This window comes from Haliotis rufescens, unplaced genomic scaffold (assembly GCF_023055435.1).
Source record: "Haliotis rufescens isolate VD_foot unplaced genomic scaffold, xgHalRufe1.0.p SCAF_2, whole genome shotgun sequence".
Lineage (NCBI taxonomy): Eukaryota > Metazoa > Mollusca > Gastropoda > Lepetellida > Haliotidae > Haliotis > Haliotis rufescens.
This window is the reverse complement of record NW_025963890.1, coordinates 28,349,183-28,372,670: the sequence shown is the minus strand read 5'-3', so window position 1 is coordinate 28,372,670 and position 23,488 is coordinate 28,349,183. Positions and strand designations below refer to the sequence as shown.

Genomic DNA, 23,488 nt, shown 5'->3' with positions numbered 1-23,488 from the left:
CTTTGTTGTAGCAACGAAACGAAAACATGAAGGATATATTTAGGATTTTACGAAAAGCTCCCCCAAATAGATGACGATCATGCATTTAGACGTTATGGTTTTAGGAAATATTATTATTATTTGTTTTAATTTTCATAATAGTTGTGTTACTAAATAATATATTTATTCGTATTTCAATACTTTGAATAAAAACATGAGTAGGTATTTCTCTTGTTGAAATAGAAAACAATTCCTAAATCACGACAGTATTAATGCCGACAAGAATATATGCCTTCATTCTAGTAATCGTTTCCTTCAAATAATTGGGACCTTTCTTGAAACTGCAAAGTGCGATGGAGGGAGGTACGTGTTGCGTGTCGTTACTGGTTCCACTTGTTGTAAGCGCAGCAAACTATGTGCGTTTGCAGACAACTGTAGACAGGAGTTGAGTTTAAAATATTCATACCTCCACCGTTGAAGATTTCATTCTTAGCTAAGATCACGATCTTAACTCCAAGCTGTGTTACAATCGTGCTAAGATCGGTTTGTGCAAGTGGAATAGGACAATTGTATGGTGATTGTAAAGTTGATTGTAGCCGCCTAAGATCGATTGTAACTAAGATTGTTCTGTGCAAGTGGGCCCAGGTCTAGGTGGCTGTGAACTAGAACCCCCATTCCCTATACTGCTGTTCTTACATTTATTTCTCACCAGATGCAAAAGAAAGCATTAAATCATGATAGTAGTCATGCGCAGGCTGAAGCAAAATTAAATAGCATGGAGCATCATATCTCAACTGCCCTACTGTTGTCAGAACTTACCAAATACAAAACAATGAAACAAGATTCGATCGAATTCGATCGACTAGTGGCATTAATGAAGTCAAGAATTATTTTTTTTCATAGAACAGGGGAGACAACAAGTGTGCCAAGCATTCTGTGTCAAAATCAGAGAACTGGTTTTTGTCACTTGACATGTATTCATTCGCTCCCAACTACAGTTTGTAGATTTCAAGAATATGTTTTGTTGAAGTTTGTTTTGTATATAATTATATCCAAATGTATGATAAACACTTTCATTGACCTCAAATATTTTTTGTTATTTTTGTTTACATTTTTTAAGATTTTATAAACACATTGAATATCCTGTATATATATTCATCATTTTGGGTTTAGATCGAATTGACCTGCTGTGGATTGAAATTGCTTCAGCTGCATTGATTACTTGCTGATATTCAGCATGGCCTACTTAAGGTCTTGGGGGATGTTTGTGTCCACTTTTGTTCCAGGCCTTGTCAACAAGGCCAGAGCAATTATCATATGTCCTCTTTTGTGTCCATTGCAAGGAATATGAAAGAATATGTTCAGTAAACAATCAGCACTGTTTCCGTAGTAACAAGAATGGGATAAATAAAACTTTATCTATAAAAGATATCCTGTGATAGGAAAAAAACATTTTGTTAAGTTTTTGTAAGATTGTGATAAACAATGAACAGTACATGCCATAATGCTTCAAGTTTGGGGACATTAAGATGAATTGATGCTTATTGCAATATAAATGTATTGCATGTGTATTCATACAATATGAAATGAATGTGATGTCTCTCATTGAAAACAGACTGGAGGAGCAAGTGAGGATTGCACAGAAGGAATATGTCTCGAAGCAAAATCAGGTTTGTATGTTTTATGTTATATATTTGTTGATAATATGTGATATTTGTCTTATCATGGTGAGTAGGGACAACACACTGCTCACAATGTTTAAAGGGGCATAGATCTAAAGCAATTCCCCGGGACTGGTTGTTGCTTTTGTTATTGTTTTCCCCCCGTGAGTACCCCCATGTATAACAGAAATCTAGACCGGTTCGCGACCTGTGCTGTGCCATTCATATGTCACTTTTATGGATAGTAATAAGGGTGTATGGTCACATTGATCAACAAAATAAAATACAGTTTTCAAGATAATAAGGAAATGTAGTTATCTTTGTGGGTAGCATCGGTAATGGTGACGAAGTTTTGATAAGTCACTTGGTTGGTAATTGTGCGATTTTCATTTACCCTATTTTGCCTTGCAACACAAAGTAAATATTTCACCTGAGCATTGCTCATTTTATCGTGTGTACATTTTTACAGTCAAAATATGTAAAATTTTCACATAGGAAATTTATTAAACGCCTAAATATTCAATTATTTTACAAATTGACTGAAAAATATGTCCATCTGTATTATTATGATAACAAATTCCAAACATTCTTATGTTTAATATCTTCACCAAGTAACTGAAAATGTACATTTCTATATTGTTTGGCTTCTAATACTAGCATAGTTAATTAATTGTTATGTTTTAAGCACTTTTTGAACGTCTTAATCATTTTAAGTCAATCTGTTAAATAAATGGACAGATTTTTCAGTCAATTTGTAAAATGATGGAAATATTTAGACATTTTATAAATTGCCTGAATGAATCACATTTTTCACATTGACTGTAACATATACACCCTTAAAAGGAAAAGACTTTTGAAAACAACGTATATCGAGTATTGAAGACCAAGACGTAGGGGAACAAGAATGATTCTGTTCAATGCTACAGAAAAAGAATGAAAACAAAATGCAAATATCATAATTACAACCTACCAAAGTTATAGTATAATTTTAGACAGCTACCTTGTTCGAGAAATGTATCTATGAATATCCACATAAAGGAACAATATCCCATACATCTTCAGCTGTACAAAGAAACTTGTTCAGTGTAAACGTGACTCAAATAGTTTCAAATATATATAGCATTTCGGGATATTATTATAACCCGTGTTCGTTTCTCAGCTGATCACTTGGTTTGTTTCAGTTGTTTCACATAGGTGTCAAATCTCAAAGGTCAGCTGAGAAAGCCCATGTGACAACTATTTTCATTATGTCCTCGGTTCTTTAAAAAATTAATTGAGTTAGATAACAATGAGCAATCAATCAACGAATAATCAGTTAATCCTTTGAACAAAGTATGTAGTATTTACATTGGCACTTCGCACCATGGGGTTAGTGTATTCTGCCTGCTTTAGTAAACCTACACATGTAAACACTTACTTTTGACATATCCACTGTGCAAGATAACAGTGATTAATCAATCAACATAATCTCTGTTGATCCTTTGATGGATAGGATTGATCCATTGATTTACAAAAAAGTAAATCAACTTATCATTCATCTCTTGCTGGGCTGCCAAGTGCATATCACATAACACACATTTCACCTCACTTCAAACCTGGATTTAGATTGAATAATTATCCCAGACACAAGAAATGCCAAATGGGAGCCTTTATCAGGCAATCTGAGTGGTGCTACCACTAATTATACCTGTAATAAATTCATTAACTGAGCATCAAGTGAATTACGACAAATACAGAAGCATAGGATTTTACCAGAAAACATGGATCACAACAAGGGAGTAGTAATGGTATTATCCACTCAATCCGAATTCTGAAAATGCTTTCACTGCAGGGATACTTTTTTCTTATTAAACTATAACCATCCGGGGTATGTCCATATAACGACATCCGATGAGCTTCCACCTTTCTTTGTGTCTGTTTGTTGAGGCTGAAGAAATTAATTAACATGTGCCCTTTGTCGAAATCTTTATAGATCACAGGTAAGCTATCAGTGTTAAAAAATGTGTAAAACAAATATTGCATCCAAGTTTATTTAGCTGTCCTTGCAGACTGTAGCCCAGTCTCTTGTCACGCTCAGTTGCGTTAGCGAGCAAGTCGACTCAGCTCATGAGCCCCAGCGGGTGTGCCATACGGCCGAGAAGAAGCCAGAGAATAGTGCTCCTTTAATTGCGATCACAATGTTTGTACCGGCAACACCTCATCTCAATCAGGGGTCTGTATCATACTGACCATGATATTACAATATTTATCAAGAACCTATTATTGCTCATATCAGAGTAGGATTGTGGTGTAATATCAGAAAACGATCCATGACATGTTAGGGGTTAGGGATCTATAGCCTAGCATCTTTTCAAGGCAAGGGCTTAATATCACTCACATGCAATAGCTCCCCTGTAGAAAATTGCACTGATCTCGACCGCCATTTCTAAAACCGAAATTGTTGAATGACATCAACAATCTTCAGCTATGATGTCATTTCAAGTGAGACGTCATTCCAACCTTATGTTACAAGAAGATTTGAATGATGTCTACAATGCTGTTCAGATGACATAAACAATACACTGATACTCGTGAAGTGATATTTTGCCCTTGTGCACAAACATGTTTTAATGAACTCAGTTATTTCAAACCTTAATGGGTAATAAAAGCTGATATGCACTCGCCCACTCACTTGTTATCATACTGGAACAATCTCAAATATTTACTATGCTGCTATGACACAGACAGTATGCACTTTGATTCTTATGTTGAATACTCTTAACACAGTGAAAAAAACATGCTGAAATGCAAGTCAAATGGTCACTATATTAACCCTTGATCTTCCTCTTGCTCCAATCAAAAGAAATTTGACAGTAGTCAGTTTTCCTGGGTCAATATTGAAGGTTATCAACATGGGAGCTTATCAGCTGAGGCATTACATATGTATTGCTTTTAAAATGGTTTTGGCAGATAGATTCTACCTTTACCTTACGTTACCTGCAAGATTTATCAGTGGAGTATGTCAACGGTCTTCATCCTCACATCTCTCTTAGGCAAAGTGTCCACTAGCCTATATCAACGGCTTGTTATCCCCCGCCGGGCCAGAATGGCCGAAGGGGGATTATGTCATGGCGCAGTCCGTCCGTCTGTCCATCCATCTGTCCGTCCCACACACTCTACACACGAGATGTCAATATGTTGATGATACGTATATCGCAGTCCCTTTTCAATTCAACTAATTTTGACAGGGTTACTGCCCCTGTTTTACGAAGCTTCATTTGCCTAATTGTGTAAGAGGGTACTAAGCTTGTGAAATCAACTGCTCCTCCAGCTTTTAGAGAATATCCCTGACACTCTACACACAAGATGTCGACTTGTTGATGATACACATATCGCAGTCCCGTTTCATTTCGATAAATTTTGACAGAGTTACTGCCCCTGTTTTACGGAGCTTCATTTGCCTAATTGTGAAAGAGGGTACTAAGCTTGTGAAATCAACTCCTCCTACAGTTAAAATGTGCACATGTTTAATATATCCATATCACAGTCACGTTTCATTTCTTGTCATGTTGAGAGAGTTACTGCCCTTGGTTTATGAAGCTCGATTTGCACAACTGTGAGAGAGGGTACTGTTTTTGTGATGTCAACTCCTACATTTTTCAGGGAATATCCCTGACGCTCTAAACACATGCCGCTCTACACACAACATGTGTTATTGATACACATATCGCAGTCGAATCTCGCCTAAGTGATAGAGATTCAAATGAACAGTAGCAAATTGAAGGTTTCACCTTGTCCAGGAATGACTCACACCAGACTTCTGGTTCTTACAGACCTCCATATGGTACTGCTGTCTACATCAGAAACTCTGTGAAACAGAAATCAGACAGTCCTAAGTTTATGAATGTAGATGGCATAGAACTAGCAATCTTTCATCTTGCAAGCCCTGTCCCAAACCTCATGATCTGTACAGTCTACAAACCTCCATAGACACCAGTTTCTTCTCTTCTTGGTGCTCTTGGTTCACAACATATCAACAACACAATGCTTATGTTTTGGAGATTTCAACATTGACATTAGTGACACCACACAGAATTCTAATGCTAAACATTTAGACCAGCATATGTCACAGTACGGTTTTCAACAGCTCATAAAAGGCCCTACAACTGGTTATGGAATTACAATAGACCATGTCTATACTAGAGGAACTCTTCAGGTTGAAGCAGGAACTCTGGAATGTTTCTTCTCAGATCACAAGCCCTTGGTTGTCAGAGTAGTGTAGAACAACTTTGCCTCAGGTAACAACCATTATAAAACAATGTCATTTTAGTCTCTGTTGTGAAAATGTCACAATATCTTACTATAGTTAGTTTCCTTGTATAAGGCTTTTGTGGGTGAGCTACATCCTAATGGCATTAGCATTCAGATGGGATTACTCCCAACAAAATGTTCTGCACAATTTGTTTCAAATACCGTGCTACTGTTGTTATTTCATAAAATCAAAGAAAATATAAACTCGTTAAAAAAATTCATGCGTGGGTGTTGTGCTCTCAGAGCACTCTTGTTTTCATCTTTGCCATATCAAGTCTAATTTTCTTGGCTCAATTGTGGCACTACCCCATGAAGATAAGGCAATTAAGATGAAATGAAATGAGATTAATCTCACTTCAAGCCAATCTAAAACATTGCTGGTGGTAGCGTATCCTACTTAGATGTCAGACAATCTGGCAGTAAGGACAAGGTACAAGGAACTATCCTCAGTTTCCTGTTAGGTTTCCTGCAGTACAAGCTTGTACAACTGGTACCAGACAATTTCCTGGACTATATATCATACAGGATGCCAAGGCCGATGGTGAGTCTTTTGTTCTAAACTAGACAGCTTAGGTGGCACATTCACTCTTCCTCCCTCAACCGAAATTAATGTGCAATCTGCCCAGCTTATCAATGCAATGCAGGCTACTAACTCTGTCAGCCATGTTAACCTGCAACTGGAAAAATATAATTATTTACTCAAAGCCATTGAAAATGCAATTGCTTTAGCTGAGCGCACTTGTGAAAAGAGCAATTTCCCAAAACATTTTTAAACATCATGATAGTGCTGTGAGGGATATGTGTCCCCCTGTGACAGTTTGGGTTCGAGCCTCAGGCCATCCTGGAAGAATTAGTCTGAAAGTGAAAAACGCATCTGTGAACACAGCATAGAAACCCAACCACTGTTGCTGGCCACATGCTGCACCTGAAAAGAGAGACCACAGGTCCTTTAAAAGCACACACAAAAATGGTCATCGTTCACCTGTTCAATATGCCAAGAATCGACAATGCTAGCAGGAACCAAGCGATCGAAATGCTGCAAGAAAGCGTCGCCAGATGTTTTAACATTCATCCATCCATGATAAGTCGACTGTGGCATCGTTTCAACACAATGGGGACAGCAGCTGCTGTAGGGGAGTTTGCTTCTAACAACTGTGTTTTGAAAGAGATCGCTTTGGAGGAGGCAATGTAATGGTATGGGGTGCCATCAATTTCCGGTCACAGTTGGTGGTTATCCAAGGCAACCTCAATGCTGAAGGTTATGTGAACAATATCCTTCTACCAGCAGTATTGCCATTACTGGCTCAACATGGCAGCTGAAATCAGCCTGTCTTCCAGCATGACAATGCAAATCCACACACTGCAAGGTTCACGGGAGACTTTCTGACCAGGAACAACATCTGTGTGATGAACTGGCCTGCCATGTCACCTCACATGAATCCAATTGAACACTTGTGGAGCGAGCTTGGATGGAGGGTTTGAACTCAACAGCAACCACCTCAGACAGTGGCAGAGTTGACACAGTCCCTACAACATCACTGGCAAAACATCCCACAGTTTCCTAAGGCGTCTGTGTCAGTCCATGCCTCGGCGACTACAGGCATGCGTCAGAGCACAAGGTGGACATACCCGCTACTGATCCCTGGTGACCCCGGATTCGTTCCGAGCCTCTGTGTTTACATCCACAGGTGTGTATCTCACAGTTGGTTATTCCAGCTATATGACGGCGGTCTGTAAATAATCGAGTCTGGACCAGACAATCCAGTGATTAGTATCATGAGCATCCATCCACGCAATTGTGATTGATGACATGCATCAACCAAGTCAGCGAGCCTGACCACCCGATCCTATTAGTGACCTATTCTACCCCGGAATCTTTACGGGTCGTATCTCACAGACTTTATTGTTAACATTCCATGTGATAGTTATGTTTGTCATTATTGTTGGTTTCATTTGGTTTCTTTCACTGTGATAAAACACACACCATCTGAACATTGAATTGCATTTCAAGGGCTTTGAGTATATATATATATATAAAAAAAAATGCAATACGGATTTAATTCTTGCAAAATACTACACCTCTATCACATCATTGCCATAAATTCCTGTTTATGCTGAGAACCACACTATAAATTTTTATAAATTTTGAACAGACGTCCACTACACTGCCAACATATCCATAGTTGTGAGGAAAACCCTATCACTTGCCATGGACGCGTTTCCGCGCATGCGCAAGGCGGGAATCTAGTCACTTAGTCACGGGGGTATAAGAAGATCGGACAATCTCGTAAGTAATTAATTTATGGGAAGTGTTGTGGTATGAGATCAAGAAACAGACGACTGTCTGTTCGGGCTGTGGCCAACACCAAGTCACTGGTGACCCTCACCCCAGATGTCTTGCTTGCAAGAAAAGCAGCTGCACACAGAAGTCTAGATGCACCTACTGCGAGCCTCTATCAAAAGAAAAATTTGATAAGCTCTCCAAGGCATGGGCCAATAAACCGGACTATAAAAAGTGTACGAGAGCTTCTACTTCTATTAAGAGAAAAGTAATTAAGCCATCGGAGGTTTTGATCACGTGGGTGACAAGAGAGTGTTGCGAGAGGATGAGGTTAAAAGACCTCGTGTCTCATCCCACTCACCCAAAGTTAAGGAGCAGATGTATTTTACCGAGTTCGAAGATCTCCCTAACTTACATCCGGCGGCGTTAGGCATGGCCGATCGTCGTAAAAACAACGTTCCCCCTCTGTGGCGTCACCCCTTTAACTTAAATGAGTTCACGGACAAGATAACTAATTCAATGTCTGTTATGATTGACAATCGAATGCAATCTATGGCTCAAGAAATAGCAGAGCTAAAAGATTCTGTGTCTCAAACCCGGCATGGCCAATCAAGGGTTGATAATGAATTTAGACAAAGATCTAAAGCTGTTTATGAGAGCACACCCTCATACAGCAGAAATACACAAGGCTACGCTAAATCAGATTATGAGGACAATAGAGTCATTCATAGAGACAGAGAGTATCTCCCTACCATCAACATCATAGGGCACACCGTGAATCACGGACAATGCATAGAGATAAACACCAATCTCCCTCTAGCTCCTATGACAAAAGATCTGACATAGACCGTGCATATCAGCATAGAAAACCTAGGCATTCGCCTTCCCATACGGTATCAAAATCCAGATCAAGGGACAGAGAAAGCGAGGCAAGGATTACGTCACCTTCCTCCACTTATAGAACATGTGACTCCCACTCAGCTTATCGTAGATCCGGCAGTCGGGGTTTACCGCAACCCCCAGCCATTCGTCTCACCCCCAGCGCAATCAGAATAGGGGGTGCGGGTCTTTAGGTCTTACTGACTTTTCAAGCTATGGGGACACTACTATTGATGATGAATTCAGACCTAACAATTATTCACTAAAGACATCGTTGCTGAACTTTATGAGCTAATGCCGTCATTAAAACCAGAAAAGGATAAGACTACTAAACCCTTGTTAGAACGTGCAGGGTATGAGGAGCCCGGCAGTGGGACTGAAGAACACTATACCCTTCCCCGTCCATCCTATATGGACGACGTTATCAAGAAAACAGAAAACTCTTTGAATTCTTACTACGGGTGCTAGCTCAAAATTGAGGTCTACATACAACAGATATGCGTACAAAATTCATGATGATCCCTTTCGCAGAACAGATTAGCATTGATGATGAATACCATGAGTTGGTTAAGAAACCTAACCCCATGATGCGCACAGAAATGTCCAAAATCAAGTACTTAGACAAAATCAACAAACAGATGATTAATGTCAGTTCTTACATTAACTGGTTAGCAGCTGGCATTCGCCACTCTTTACCCTCGTACAACCAGACCACTGATCTACCATTAGACCCTCCCTTGGAGATGTCACATCACGAGGCTCGTTTCATACACAGTTCATTGGACCACATACTGAGGATGCAGGAGGAACTACAAACTTCACAGGTCTGGATGTCAGCACAGTTTCTGACCATGCAAGGAAAACACTTAATACATCAAATTAATCATGCTATACCAGAACCGTTAAAGAACTCATTGATGGCACAGTCTATTACTTCACCTAAGATGTTCAACGGTAGATTTGAATCAGTGAAGGAAGCCATTGCCTCTTCTACCAGTCAGAAATTTCAAGAATCCACCATATCGATTGCCTCCAGTTTGCAAAGACGGCCTACAGAGATTTGTCATCAACAGAATCCTAGACGTCGACGTGTTCAGTCTGGCCGGGATTCTTTTCGTTCCTCTACGCAGATGTACAGATCATATCAACCCAGGTACAGGAACTCCAAAGAGGATCATCCCACTTTACAGGGCCCCCTCCGGAGATGACTCAACCAAGAATCTACAGACACGTCCAGACCCTATCGACATCGCCTGCCCAATGGACAACGATTTAGATTTACGGAAGACCAAAGACATAACCACTTTAGATCCAGTCGAGCTAGCCGGTCTCACAGACATCGACCCAATACTGCCCAAGTTCAGCATTCATCCTTCTCCGGGTACAGTAGGAGGCCGTCTTATGAAGTACGCAGAAAACAGGAAGGCCATCACAGACGACTCATGGTTACTCAAAGTTGTAAGAAGAGGCTACAAACTTCACTTCAGAAAAAGACCAAGGCTAGTCATCCATCCTACCGGACCCAGATTCCACCTATCAGGACCAAAATTGATTGCAGCAGAAGTGGCCTTAGAAAAACTTCTTGCAAAAGGAGCCATCAGCATCCTAGAAGAATCAGACACCACTCTCGGATTCTACTCCCCAGTATTCCTGGTACCAAAGAGAAATACTACAGAAATGCGACTTATCATAGACCTAAAAGTCCTGAACAATGAATATCTGGAAAGACCACCCAAGTTTCAGATGGAGTCTATAAGGAAGTTGAAGAGCTCTTTAAGACAAGCAGATTGGATGACAAGTATAGATCTCCAAGACGCGTATCTTCACGTATCTATCCATCCAAGTCATTGGCGGTACCTACGCTTTGCTGTCAACGGTCAGAGATACCAATTCAGGGTACTTCCATTCGGCATATCGATCACCCCATGGCTATTCACCAGGATCACCAATCTCGTCATCTAAAGCTCATAAGACTTCACGGATACATAGACGATTTCCTATCGGCCGATCAGGACAAATCGCAAATCACAGTGAGTAGTATAGGTAATGGGGGTTCTGCCGCAACTCCACTGGAGCCGGATTCATATACCTATACTGCTACTACAGGTGGCATTTTTTATGCCAAAATGATTATGCGATTCAATGATAGTCATAAGATTAAGTTAAATTGGCTCTAGCTCACCCATACCTGGGGCCAATCAATGCTTTAGATGAGCCTAAATGGTAATAAAAATATTCTTCATTATTTTTATCGATAAAGCGATGTTTAACATTTTTATTAAGTTCTTCGTTCATTTTACTAGGAGACCAGACTATATAACTGCACTCTTCTTGTAAATTGATAAGAAACAATTGATAACCGTATTTGGTTGGTTTGACATCACTGATATAATAAAAACCTTGTGGTAATTCTCTCCATTTAATAGCTTTTTCGATCTCCATTATTATATATATGTATGTAAGCATTTGTCTAAATGTGATCAAAGTGATAGTAAGCAATCTATTTTTAATCTCCAACCAGTTCTTTGGTTTTGGCACGGAATAATTGATGCGCTTGTTGCCTCCCCTGTTCTATGAACTTTTTTCGCTCATCTTCGCTAATACCATTGGTCTTACGAGATTTTGATCGAATCTCCTGCTTCATTGCGTTGTATGAGTTCCGACAGCACTAAACGAAACTCATCCTCGGATATCTTACAATCGACCATTGCTGTCGAAATATGATCCTCAATGCTGTTCAACTTTGCTTCGGTGAGTATCCGAATACTATCATGTTTTAATGATTTCTTTTGTAACCTACGAGAAATAAATTTTATCGATATTCCTGCCAGTCCCGAGACTCCAGCGACTATTTCCATACCGAGCACGATAGGCGCGGCGATTATAGTTGATAGTAAACCGGCACCAGCTACACCGAGTCCCATGCTAGCTACTAAAAGCGCGGTGTCAACTCCGTCCACGGCTCTGCGATACTTTTTATACAATCCAAGTCTCAACTCCCTATCCTTCTCTATTCGATGTTTTATGTCGCTTATTTGATGTAATCGAAATCCATCAACAGTATCCATTTTTTCAAATGCTTCATCGAGCGCTGGATATAAACTCATAGTGTATATTACGATCATATAATAGTCTTTAATTGGTCTTGCTTAAATGTTTTGAGACTATACATCAACCTTATCAAATGTATATTATACGGCAAGAATATCTTAGAAAGAGAAATGCTGTCACTTTTAATAACTTGGACCCCCTCGACGGTTGCAACGGGCGATGCTCCGATATGAATAATACTGCAACGTTAGTGTTTCTTTAGCCATTTAACTGATAGACCTGGTAATATTTCGAAGGCATTTTCTGGTGCATCTCCGAACAAGACTTCAATAATAAGCGTAGAAATATTAGGTATTGCACTCAAGTTAACTTTAATATCATCGAATTCAGTAACCAAATTTAAACTAACGTTTTGGATTGCCGGACGACTATATAACATATGACCTGGGTTTTCTGGCAGGGGAGTGACTAACACACTTTTTCGTTTTGACGGGATATAAGCCGCGAGTACGATGCCACTATTTATTATCTTAGTTAAATTATGTCCCTTACCCATCATCACATAAGGTGGGGTAATGACAATATTCAGTAGCCACTCGATGTTTGCTTCGACCATAGTCCATTTATTCTCGCCGTTGAGAATAATATTGTAAGAAGTGTTTTTAATGAGTCTACTAACGTCGACATCGCTTAAATCTTCTAGATTACCCGTGAATGTGACTTCTTTCTGCTTGTATACATTATCGTGTAAGTGTAAAGCGTATAACTTACCATTGTTACCGGGTTTATCAAATCCTTCCGTGTCTCCGAGATCGGAAAGCGCAATTGTATTACATTGTCGGAGCGTTCCAGGGCCAGATGCATCAACCATTATTTTTAATATGGAGTGTTACACTTAAGTATCCTATATGTACAGGTTGGTGTTTTACATCTAATATAGAAATTTTGAGGTCTGAAATAATACCACGCCTTAATTTTTTATATTGTAATGGTGAGAAAGATTCCTTTCTACCGCTATTATATTTTTCATTTTTCACTGGAACACATCTGAGCAGAGTTGAAGGACTTTCTTGTTGAATATTATTTGTTGTGCTTATTTGATCAAGATGGATGCACAACTCTTTATAGGGAACTAAATCGGGTAATTTAACTCCCTGTTTTGTTATGTTGGGTTTTATAGGTTTGTAGAGTGTAAATCCAAGTTTAGAATATAAGTTGGTGGCAATAATTACACCTTTTTCTCCAGTGGCTATTTTCACTGTCCCATTCGACTCATTTTGTGTGAGACTCATTCCATTAGGCTTAAAAATTTCATCATTAAGTGAGCATACACTGTAATACCCATCAGGTATAGTAATGGATTTGTCAAATGTATATTCGTTTATCATTGTAAACAACTCATTATTTAATCTCGCAGCACTTATATTGATCCACCGTGGGTAATACGTTTCATCGCATAGGGCGACTTCGAGTTGTCCATCCGAGTTATCGATAGTATGAAGCAGTTGAATAGACTGACCATTTGTTATTCCCAGGAGTGTAACATACATATTAAATATACAATGATACTATATCATAACTTAAATATGGAATCAACCATTATTTATAATATGGAGTGTTACACTTAAGTATCCTATATGTACAGGTTGGTGTTTTACATCTAATATAGAAATTTTGAGGTCTGAAATAATACCCCGCTTTAATTTTTTATATTGTAATGTTGAGAAAGATTCCGTTCTGCCACTATTGTATTTTTCATTTTTCACTGGAACACATCTGAGTAGAGTTTGTAATGTTTATGTTCCGTATTATACTCAGAATATGTGTTCCGCTACAATATGGAATCCGGGTATTAGTGTTACCCGAAACCGGAAGTCAAGAGTGTGTACGATCAGTGAATAAAAACCAATCATCATCACCTCGTGCTCTTGTGGTTAATGACAATACATCACATTTTGGCGACGAGCAGCCTATCGGCCGACCTCTACAGATACCCTAGAGGTAATTACTGGCGAGAGACACTTTTCTTGTGTTTGAATCGATACAATCATTGACTTTTTCCATAGTTCGTTCACACCTACCCTTGCACAACGTTGACCGTACGTAGATAAAATGGCGGCGGCGTTACCCCCATTCGCAGAATTTGAACTGCAACCACGAGAAACAGCACCTACTCGTTTCTCAAAGTACCTCAGGCGATTAGAAAACCTATTCCTCGCCACGGACATCACTGATTCAAACCGTAAAAAGGCTTTGTTGTTGCATTATTTGGGTGAAAATGTGAATGACATTTTCGATACGCTGACTGTTCCTGCGGTTTCAGAGGACGCCGAGGACCGCAAGGACGTTTATTTGTGTGCGATGAAAGCGCTAAAGACTCATTTTGAACCGCAGAAATGCATTGATCAGCTTGTTTACTCATTTCGTCAGGAAACGCAACAAAGTGGAGAGACTGTCAGTGAACTTTATACCCGGTTAGTGATCTTGGCAAAACGGTGTGAGTTTCATGATGAGAACCTGGAAATTAAACGGTAAATCATCCAAGGAACACGTGATCACAGACTCAGACGTAAAGCCATTGAACAAACACTGACACTTGACAGTATTTTGAAAACCGCTCATTCCATGGAAGTTCCTAAAGAAAATGACCTCATGTTCAGTTCACAGCAATCACAGCAACAAGTGCATGCACACCGAGCGAGAGATCAGAAACCACGCCCAAGGGTAACAGTGGAAAATATAACATGTGGAATGTGTGGAGGATACTATCCCCATCATGGCACCTGTCCAGCACATGGAAAAGTATGCCACAAATGTGGAAAATTAAATCATTTCAGTCACGTGTGTCGTTTTAAACCAGATTCCAGTCCCCGCAAACCTGGCAATTTCAATCGTGGCCGTGGGAGAGGAAATTGGAAACAAGGGAATTGGAAACACACACCAGGGAGAAACAGACAATCTGCTCGATCAGTCAATCATGAAGATGAAACAAACAACACAGTAGCTGGCGCTACACATGAAACAAGTAGTGAGGAAGAATACACCTTCCTGCTATCGAAAACAAGTCTGGTTGACGCACCATATTTCGACATTTCAGTTTCTGGTTCCCCGCTCCGAATCATGGCTGACTCTTGTGCTACAGTGAATATTATGAACAAGTGTGACTTTGACAAACTCAACCCGAAACCACAACTTATTTCTTCCAAAACCAAAATCTACCCCTATATGTCCATATCACCATTGAACATTTTGGGGAAATTTGAAGCAGACCTGGCTTGTGAATATTCAGACAGGGAGTGTAGAGAGACATTTTATGTTGCGAGTGGACCAAGTAGCTCACTAGTCAGTTGGAAGACATCACAGAAGCTGAACCTCATTCATGTGGCCAACAACATACACGTGTCGACTGGTGAGAAGTCAACCCAAAAAAAGTCAACAGAGAAGTCGACTTTGCCGTCAATCATACAAGAATTTCCAAATGTGACAGAAGGTATGGGTGCATACATGGGAAATCCTGTCAGAGCCTACGTTGACCCGAACATAAAACCAGTAACACAACCACATCGCAGAATTCCATTTCACGTTCGGAAACAGGTGGAAAAGAAAATCAAAGAGCTCGAGAAATCAGATATCATTGAGAAATGAAACGTGCCGACACCATGGATCTCGCCGATTGTTGTTGTACCGAAACCGAGAAACCCAGATGACATACGCATATGTGTGGATATGCGATCTGTGAACCGTGCTATCATTCGTGAACGCCACATTATACCCACGATTGATGACATCGCAGCAGACCTCAATGGCTGTAAGTTGTTCAGCAAACTTGATCTCCAGCAAGGGTACCATCAAATCATGCTACACCCTGATTCTCGGAATTTTACTGCATTTTCCACGCACATTGGGCTTTACCGGTACAAAAGGCTCAACTTTGGCATGTCTTGCTCAGCCGAAATATTCCAAAAAGTGATTGGAGATGTGATCCAAGGCATCCCAGGTGCTCGCAATATCAGCGACGATATCTACATTGGTGGTAGAAATGTTTCGGAGCATGATCAGCGCCTACGACAAGTGTTACAGCGTCTGTCTGACTGCAACCTGACAATCAATGCATCAAAGTGTGAGATTGGTGTGCCTAGCATGCTATTCTTCGGTCATCGATTTAGCGCAGATGGTATCTCACCTGATCCAAAGAAGGTGGCAGATCTACAGGCCATCCAACCACCAACAAATGCCTCTGAAGTTCGCAGTATTCTGAGTTCAGCTTCATTCTGTAGTCGTTTCATCAAAGACTTTGCTCTCATCACGAAACCACTGCGTCGACTCACGTGCAAGGATGTTCCTTGGACTTGGGGTGAAACCGAACAACAAGCTCTTGACAGGCTCAAAATGGCGTTATCTGAAAACATAATGCTCAGTTACTTTGACCCCGAGAAGCAATGCATGTTGTTCGTAGACGGAAGTCCCATTGGGCTTGGCGCGGTGTTGACACAGAAGGATCCTGTCACAGGCGAAGTGAAACCACTTCATTTGGCAAGCCATCCACTCTCTGACACAGAGTCGCGCTACCCTCAAATCGACAGAGAAGCACTGTCTATCTATTGGGCAATCAAACGTTTCAACTTGTACCTCTACGGTAAAGAGTTTACAGTTGTGACTGATCACCAACCATTGGTATCACTCTTCAACAATTCAGCATCAAGACCATCGGCAAGAATCGAAAGATGGCTGATGGACTTGCAGCATTATCGCTTAAACAGTGGAGTACAGACCCGGATCAAATAACCCGGCAGACTACGCATCACGTCATCCTTTGCCTGTTTCAGACTGATCAGAGAAGGAAGACCAGTCTGCTGAAAGTTATGTCGCGTACGTCTCGCGAAATGCTGTTCCCAAAGCCATGACACTTAATTGAGAATGCAACATTGCATGATCAACTCCTCCAGGCAGTTATATCGGCTCTGAAATCTGGAAGGTGGCACGAAACCCCACCAGGCGTGTCACTGGCAGAGATGAGTAGATTCGAGAAAATCCAACATGAGCTTACCTGTTCTGACACGATTCTCTTGAAGTCCAATCGGATCGTTGTGCCAACATTACTCCAGGAACGTGTGGTTGATATCGCACATGAAGGGCATCTGGGCATTGTAAAAACAATCGCATTACTCTGTGAGAAAGTTTGGTTCCCGCTTATGGACAAATTGGTCACTCAGAAAATAAAATCATGCTTACCGTGCCAAATAGCTGTGCCAACCATGCAACGAGAACCCCTGAAAATGTCGCCCTTACCAAAAGCTCCATTTGAAAGGGTGAGTGTTGACTTTGCGCATATTGATGGTGAAACCGTGTTACTGCTGATCGACGACTACTCTAGATACCCATTCGTCGAACCAGTATCCAGCACAAGTGCATCGTGTGTTATTCCCGTGTTGGACAAAATCTTTGCAGCAATGGGAACACCCGAAGTTGTCAAGTCTGACAATGGCCCACCATTTACCAGTGACGAATACAAGAGATTTGCCAATTCACTCGCCTTCAAGATACAAAGAGTTACCCCTCTTTGGCCCCGTGCAAACGGAGGCATTGAACGCTTCGTTGGCTCCTTGAAAAAGCACGTGAAAGTGGCAAAGGCAAAAGGTGAGAACTGGAGAAAAGGTTTACAATCTTACCTCCGGTTGTACAGAACATCGCCTCATGAGACAACAGGAGTTCCCCCAGCGACATTATTGTTGAAACGAATCGTCAGGAACAAGCTTCCCTACATCGATCCCTTGGCAGAGATTGTTAGCAGTCGAAATGCTGAACAGAAACAGAAAATGAAAACCTACCATGACCACAAACGGAATGTTCGACCGTGTAATCTACAAGTTGGTGACAATGTTTTGGTACACAGACCATTCAACATGGTGAAAGGAAACACACCATATGAAATTGACCCCATGATCATTGTGTCCCAGAAAGGCAGCATGTACACCGCAGAAGAAGGAGGGAGAACAGTGACGATAAACTCATCTTTTTTCAAGAAGCTTCCTTTAATGAACAATCAGTCAGATGATGACAACATGAGTGTCACTAGTGATGTTTACCAGCCTGAGAATGTGATCCAGCACAACCCCAGACAGCAGATGTACAGTCCGACCCATGACATTCCCGTGTCGACCCAGGCAGGTACGCGTGATGTCAAAGTGTCTGATATCCCATCAACGGCTGTCGATGTCAAAGAGACAGTAGTCGAACGTGATACAAGTCGCTCGAATCCAGATAAACATACTATAGTCCGCAGATCGACCCGTGTCCATAAAGTTCCGGATAGATTGGTTCTTTAAACAAACAAACAGTGACTGTGTTTGCATATTTGTTCTGGGTTTTTGTTAAATGTTGATTTTAATTCCTAAAATTCATCAGAGTGCATATATTGTGATGTGATTTACATCAGCAAGAAAAATGGCAGTTTTAGTTATTACGGTCTAATTTGGAACTGTAGGTGAACAAGATATGTTCTGTGGACCAATTGGTCTAAGTGAAAGCAGTGATGGTCAGAGACTTTAGAAGTGCATGTACGTTTATGCAATCAGTGCACGTTTTGAAGACTTTACAGAGACCAGTGACAGTTATAATATAATGTGCATCATTACCAAGTTACATTCTACAAAGAAGAGGATGTAATGTTTACATTCCGTATTATACTCAGAATATGTGTTCCGCTACAATATGGAATCCGGGTATTAGTGTTACGGTGTTACTGTTACCCGAAACCGGAAGTCAAGAGTGTGTACAATCAGTGAATAAAAACCAATCATCATCACCTCGTGCTCTCGTGGTTAATGACAATACATCACAGAGTTGAAGGACTTTCTTGTTGAATATTATCCGCCGTACTGATCTGATCAAGATGGATGCACAACTCTTTATAGGGAGCTAAATCGTATAATATATCTCCCTGTCGTGCTTCGTTGGTTCTAATAATTCCCATTTTAAGCCTAAATCCAAGTGTAGCTGGTAAGTTACCATAAAAATAAATTGAACCTTTTTCTCCATTGTATAATTTCACTGTCCCATTCGACTCATTTTGTGTGAGACTCATTCCATTAGGCTTAAAAATTTCATCATTGAGTGAGCATACGCTGTAATACCCATCAGGTATAATAATGGATTTGGGAATACAGAATTCATCAACTATATTTATCTCATTATTATCTTTTGCAGTACTTATATTGGTCCACCGTGGGTAATACGTTACATCGCATAGAGCTACTTCGAGCTGGCCATCCGAGTTATCGATAGTATGAAGCAGTTCAATAGACTGACCATTTGTTATTCCCGGGAGTGTAACATACATATTAAATATACAATGATACTATATCATAACTTAAATATGAAATTGAGACAGATTACTAATCTATCGATTATGGTAAATTCCCATGGTGATGATTTTTTCGTTAAATTACCCGATATTTTTTAAGAGTACAGGGTCACGGCAACTAGCGATAAAATGGTGCACGATTGGTTTCACAATCCGATGCAATTTTGGCAGAATCAGTTAAACTTTGCCGTATGGTGTGCCACAACGGGATGTGGTGTATCTGTTAATGCCCCAGGATTTAAACTATATAAGTCTGTTTTATTATTTCACGTGTATTATCAGATTAGACGTATACTTAAAGAAATTAATGCTCCATTACCACAGGATAGAGCGTGGAATTCCACAAATAATAATTATGATAGGTCCGCGTATGAGCGTATTTGTCAGGAATTTAATGTTTCTACAAGTAAAGATTGGCGTATTAAAGGAGCAAACCATGGTCTAGGTGTTCCTTTCACAGAGGAAAATATATCCGTCAAAGAAGAAAGCAATTATGTATATAGAGAACTTAATAAACCTCATGTTCATTTTAATAAGTTGCGGCAGGACAGCAAACTTTACGCAAGAATATATGATCATTGGTATAAAACCAGTCATTGGTATAAAGGCTGGGAACTTTATAGTAACGATTGGAGAGGGGATATTATGAGTTTTAAGAGTGGGTTAATTTATATTGTTAAAAAATTTATACAACTGAACGATGACGCTTGGAATGAATTTCTTAATGATAAAACAGAAAATAATTTTATTAACCCAGGATTTGTGAGATTTAATGAATCGATAAGAACTTATGTATGGGCAATTCTCGGAGCACAATCGCAAACACGAACGGGAATCATCGGTACTGGGACGGCGTTCGATGCTCAAAAACAGTTTGTCGCAAAGGTGGAGGACGCCATTAATTCACCAGTTGACATACCATCGTCTATAAAGCGTTTTCAAGATGTATTACAGTACGCTCAATCCAAAGTGGACTACGTTTATGCGCCGGGACTATACATGTCTCCGAGTAATATGGAACTTAAGATCGGTCAAGTGATAGGTTATAATAATAAAATTGTTATCGCTACCGATCAACAAAAAACAGGTATAAATTCAGATATTAATGTCGAATTAATAACGCAAACAATCACGGGCGAAAAGGGAATAGTCAAGCCACAAACACCAACTATCGCTAAAACATCTACTAATGCACAAACATCTACTAATGCACAAACATCTACTAACCCACAAACACAAGTGCCACCACATATTGAGGCTAAAAATCAACAACATATCGATGAAAAAACAGCGCTTGTAGTGGGTGGAGTCGCGGTTGGTTTACTCATGATTTGGTTAAATAGTTCTTAGCGAACTGATTTGGTTAAATAGTTCTTAGCGAATACGTACAACAGCCCTGCAATTGCCACGATCAACCCCCACAAGTTTTGACTAAGCCAAGTGGTGGTCTTAGCTAATAAATTCAAGAGCCAGGAAACAACACTACCTATTATACCGGGAAGTGCGGCCGCGGCTTTCTCAGCGAGCTTTCCCAGTGCTGAACCTGCTTTTTTATCCACTCTTTTATACCATCACTTGGCGGAGTGGGTGATCCGCCACCACCTGTACCACCTGTGCCACCAGTTAACGCGAGAGTCAAAGTCGATATAATAAATCCCAACGCGGTTAAAATACTGGCAATGGTTATTCCCTGTTCTCTGAACAATGTTTTAATTTTATCGGCCAGTGTAGTGTCATCGTTGAGGATTCGATCGATAGTTTCTCGAATTCGACTGATTTGCGAACGAAGTGCCTCTCTATTAGTGGAAGCAGCCTCGAGGTGGGCCGATCTTTTGTCTTCTAAGTTACGCAATCTTTCCGCTATGCGGCGTCTACTGAACTCATCGCCCGCCTGTTCAAGTTTTGTTTTCTTGTAAACTATATGCTTGTCGATTTCGGATATCTTGGCCATATTATTGGTGAGTTCTCCCCGCATTGTTCGCATTGCCTTGTCAAGACCTCGTAATTCCCTAATACTGAACTCCGAATATGGTAATACCTGTAACGGGGGATCATCAATGGTGGCCAAGATTTCTCCGAGTCCGTCCGAGGTCACCTTCGAGGAAGCTTCCAAATCATCTGTATTACCGAGTTCAGTACGCATGGTCCTAAGAACCTTAGTAGTCTTCGCGGAAAGTTTTGCTCGTCAGTAGTCCACAAAACCTAATTTATCACGAATAATGTTGATACCACCACGATGTGTGGCTATCGTAGACAAGGCTAGGGGCTTACGAGTACGAGAATGCATAAGATCAATATCCGGAGCGCCACGCAGTCGCAATATTCCTTTACTATCTATCTCAAACTTTGAATAGTCACGACCTATTGGGGTAACATAATTTTTATCATCTTTTAAGGCATCGTAATAATCATTGACGGACGATTGTAAAAGTTCATCGCTAAGATTCGTGCCACCAAAGCTGGTTTCATCAGTATCTTCGATTGGATTCTGGTTATCAAAGTCATCAAAGGTACTTAGATCTAAGTCATTATGTTCAAAATTAGCCATTTTTATATTAAACATAGGGTACATGTTTTCAATATAACAATGTCTTCGCAATACGGACGCAAGTTAAACCCACAACGTAGACTTCGAGATCCATTAGGGGTCAAAGCAATTCGTCAGTCTGTAACTAAAACTAATAATCCTAGTACCATCGATCAGAATCAAACGCTTCTGGTTCGCTTTCCTAATCTCGGCGCACACGATGTGTTAGTTCCGGGAACTGTCCAACTAGCATTTACGTTTGGTTTGCATTCTACCGACGTTAACAGGGAGCCCGTTCAGAACATAGGTCGTGCTATCGTTAAGAAAATCGCGATTAAAATTAGCGGTAATGAGGTTTTGAGTATCGACGATAGCGATGTATACTATTGTTACATGGATCACTGGAGAACGGATAAAGAGCGGGAAAACTTACAGTACCAAGGTATTTGTAATAAGAACACATTGAGACTGCGCGTGGGCGCTGAAAATGGTGTTGATACCAACGAAAAAGATAAGGCCGTTGCCGACGCATTAGGTAACCGATTCTATGTTCCCCTAGACTTTGAATTACTAGATTCCCACATGCCCTTTTATCAAGCATCCCTAGGCGATAGGTTAGAATACGAACTCACTTTTAATGACTACAGTAGAGTAATCAAAGTCACTGGGGATGAAACGGCTAGCTATTCCATTGACAATATCTCGCTGGAGTACGATATGATAACGGATCCCGAATTAGCCAGACAAATTCGTAACCATTATACGGGAAGTTTAGCCATTTTGTACGATTGCGTGCTGCGACATCGAAAGATCACGAGGGACAAAAAAGATACGATGTGGAATATTAATCTAAACGTCCCCACGAGGTCGTTGAAGGGTATTTTAATGTTGTTCGAGGACCCCTCCGATGCGTTTAAAAGAAATACCGAGAAGTTCTACAATCCCAAGATTACAAAAGTAGAATTGACTATCGAAGGCGTTCCTAATCAACTATATAGTCAAGGAATGATAGCATATCACCAGTGGGATGAGATTAAAAAACTTCCTTCTATAAAACGTTCTCCGGAAGTTATCGCGGTCGTGAAAGATCTGTCTCTAGGGAGTGTATCGATGGGTGAATACCTCACCACGAAGTACGCGCTATGGCTAGACATGCAAACAACGGACGATGACCAACTACACGGCAGTGGGAGGAGAATAGAAAATGCTAGCGAGGGTGTCACCATACAGATAACGAAGCTCCAGGAAGCGGCTGGTAAATTAAACATATATTTGTACGTGATTATGGATGCGCAACTTAATATACAGAATGGGCGATTCATGCAAGCAATCTATTGATAATCTTTTACCTAAAGATCCGCACTGCGCTATCATATGCGGTCAAACGGGCTGTGGAAAAACAGCTTTTATTCTAGATATTTTAGAAAGTCATTATCGGGACGTTTTCGATCATATTA

The 23,488-nt window shown here is 40.4% G+C and overlaps 1 protein-coding gene across 2 annotated transcripts in view; it reads left to right on the top strand.

Moving 5' to 3' along the window:
• LOC124110919 (IQ motif and ankyrin repeat domain-containing protein 1-like) overlaps positions 1 to 23,488 on the top strand; it is a 354,922-nt gene that overhangs the window by 253,836 nt on the left and 77,598 nt on the right. For both annotated transcript variants that reach the window (XM_046470397.2, XM_046470398.2), the window contains one exon: positions 1,595 to 1,649. In XM_046470397.2, coding sequence (XP_046326353.1) covers positions 1,595 to 1,649 — 55 coding nt within the window. The remainder of the gene's footprint in view (positions 1 to 1,594; positions 1,650 to 23,488) is intronic.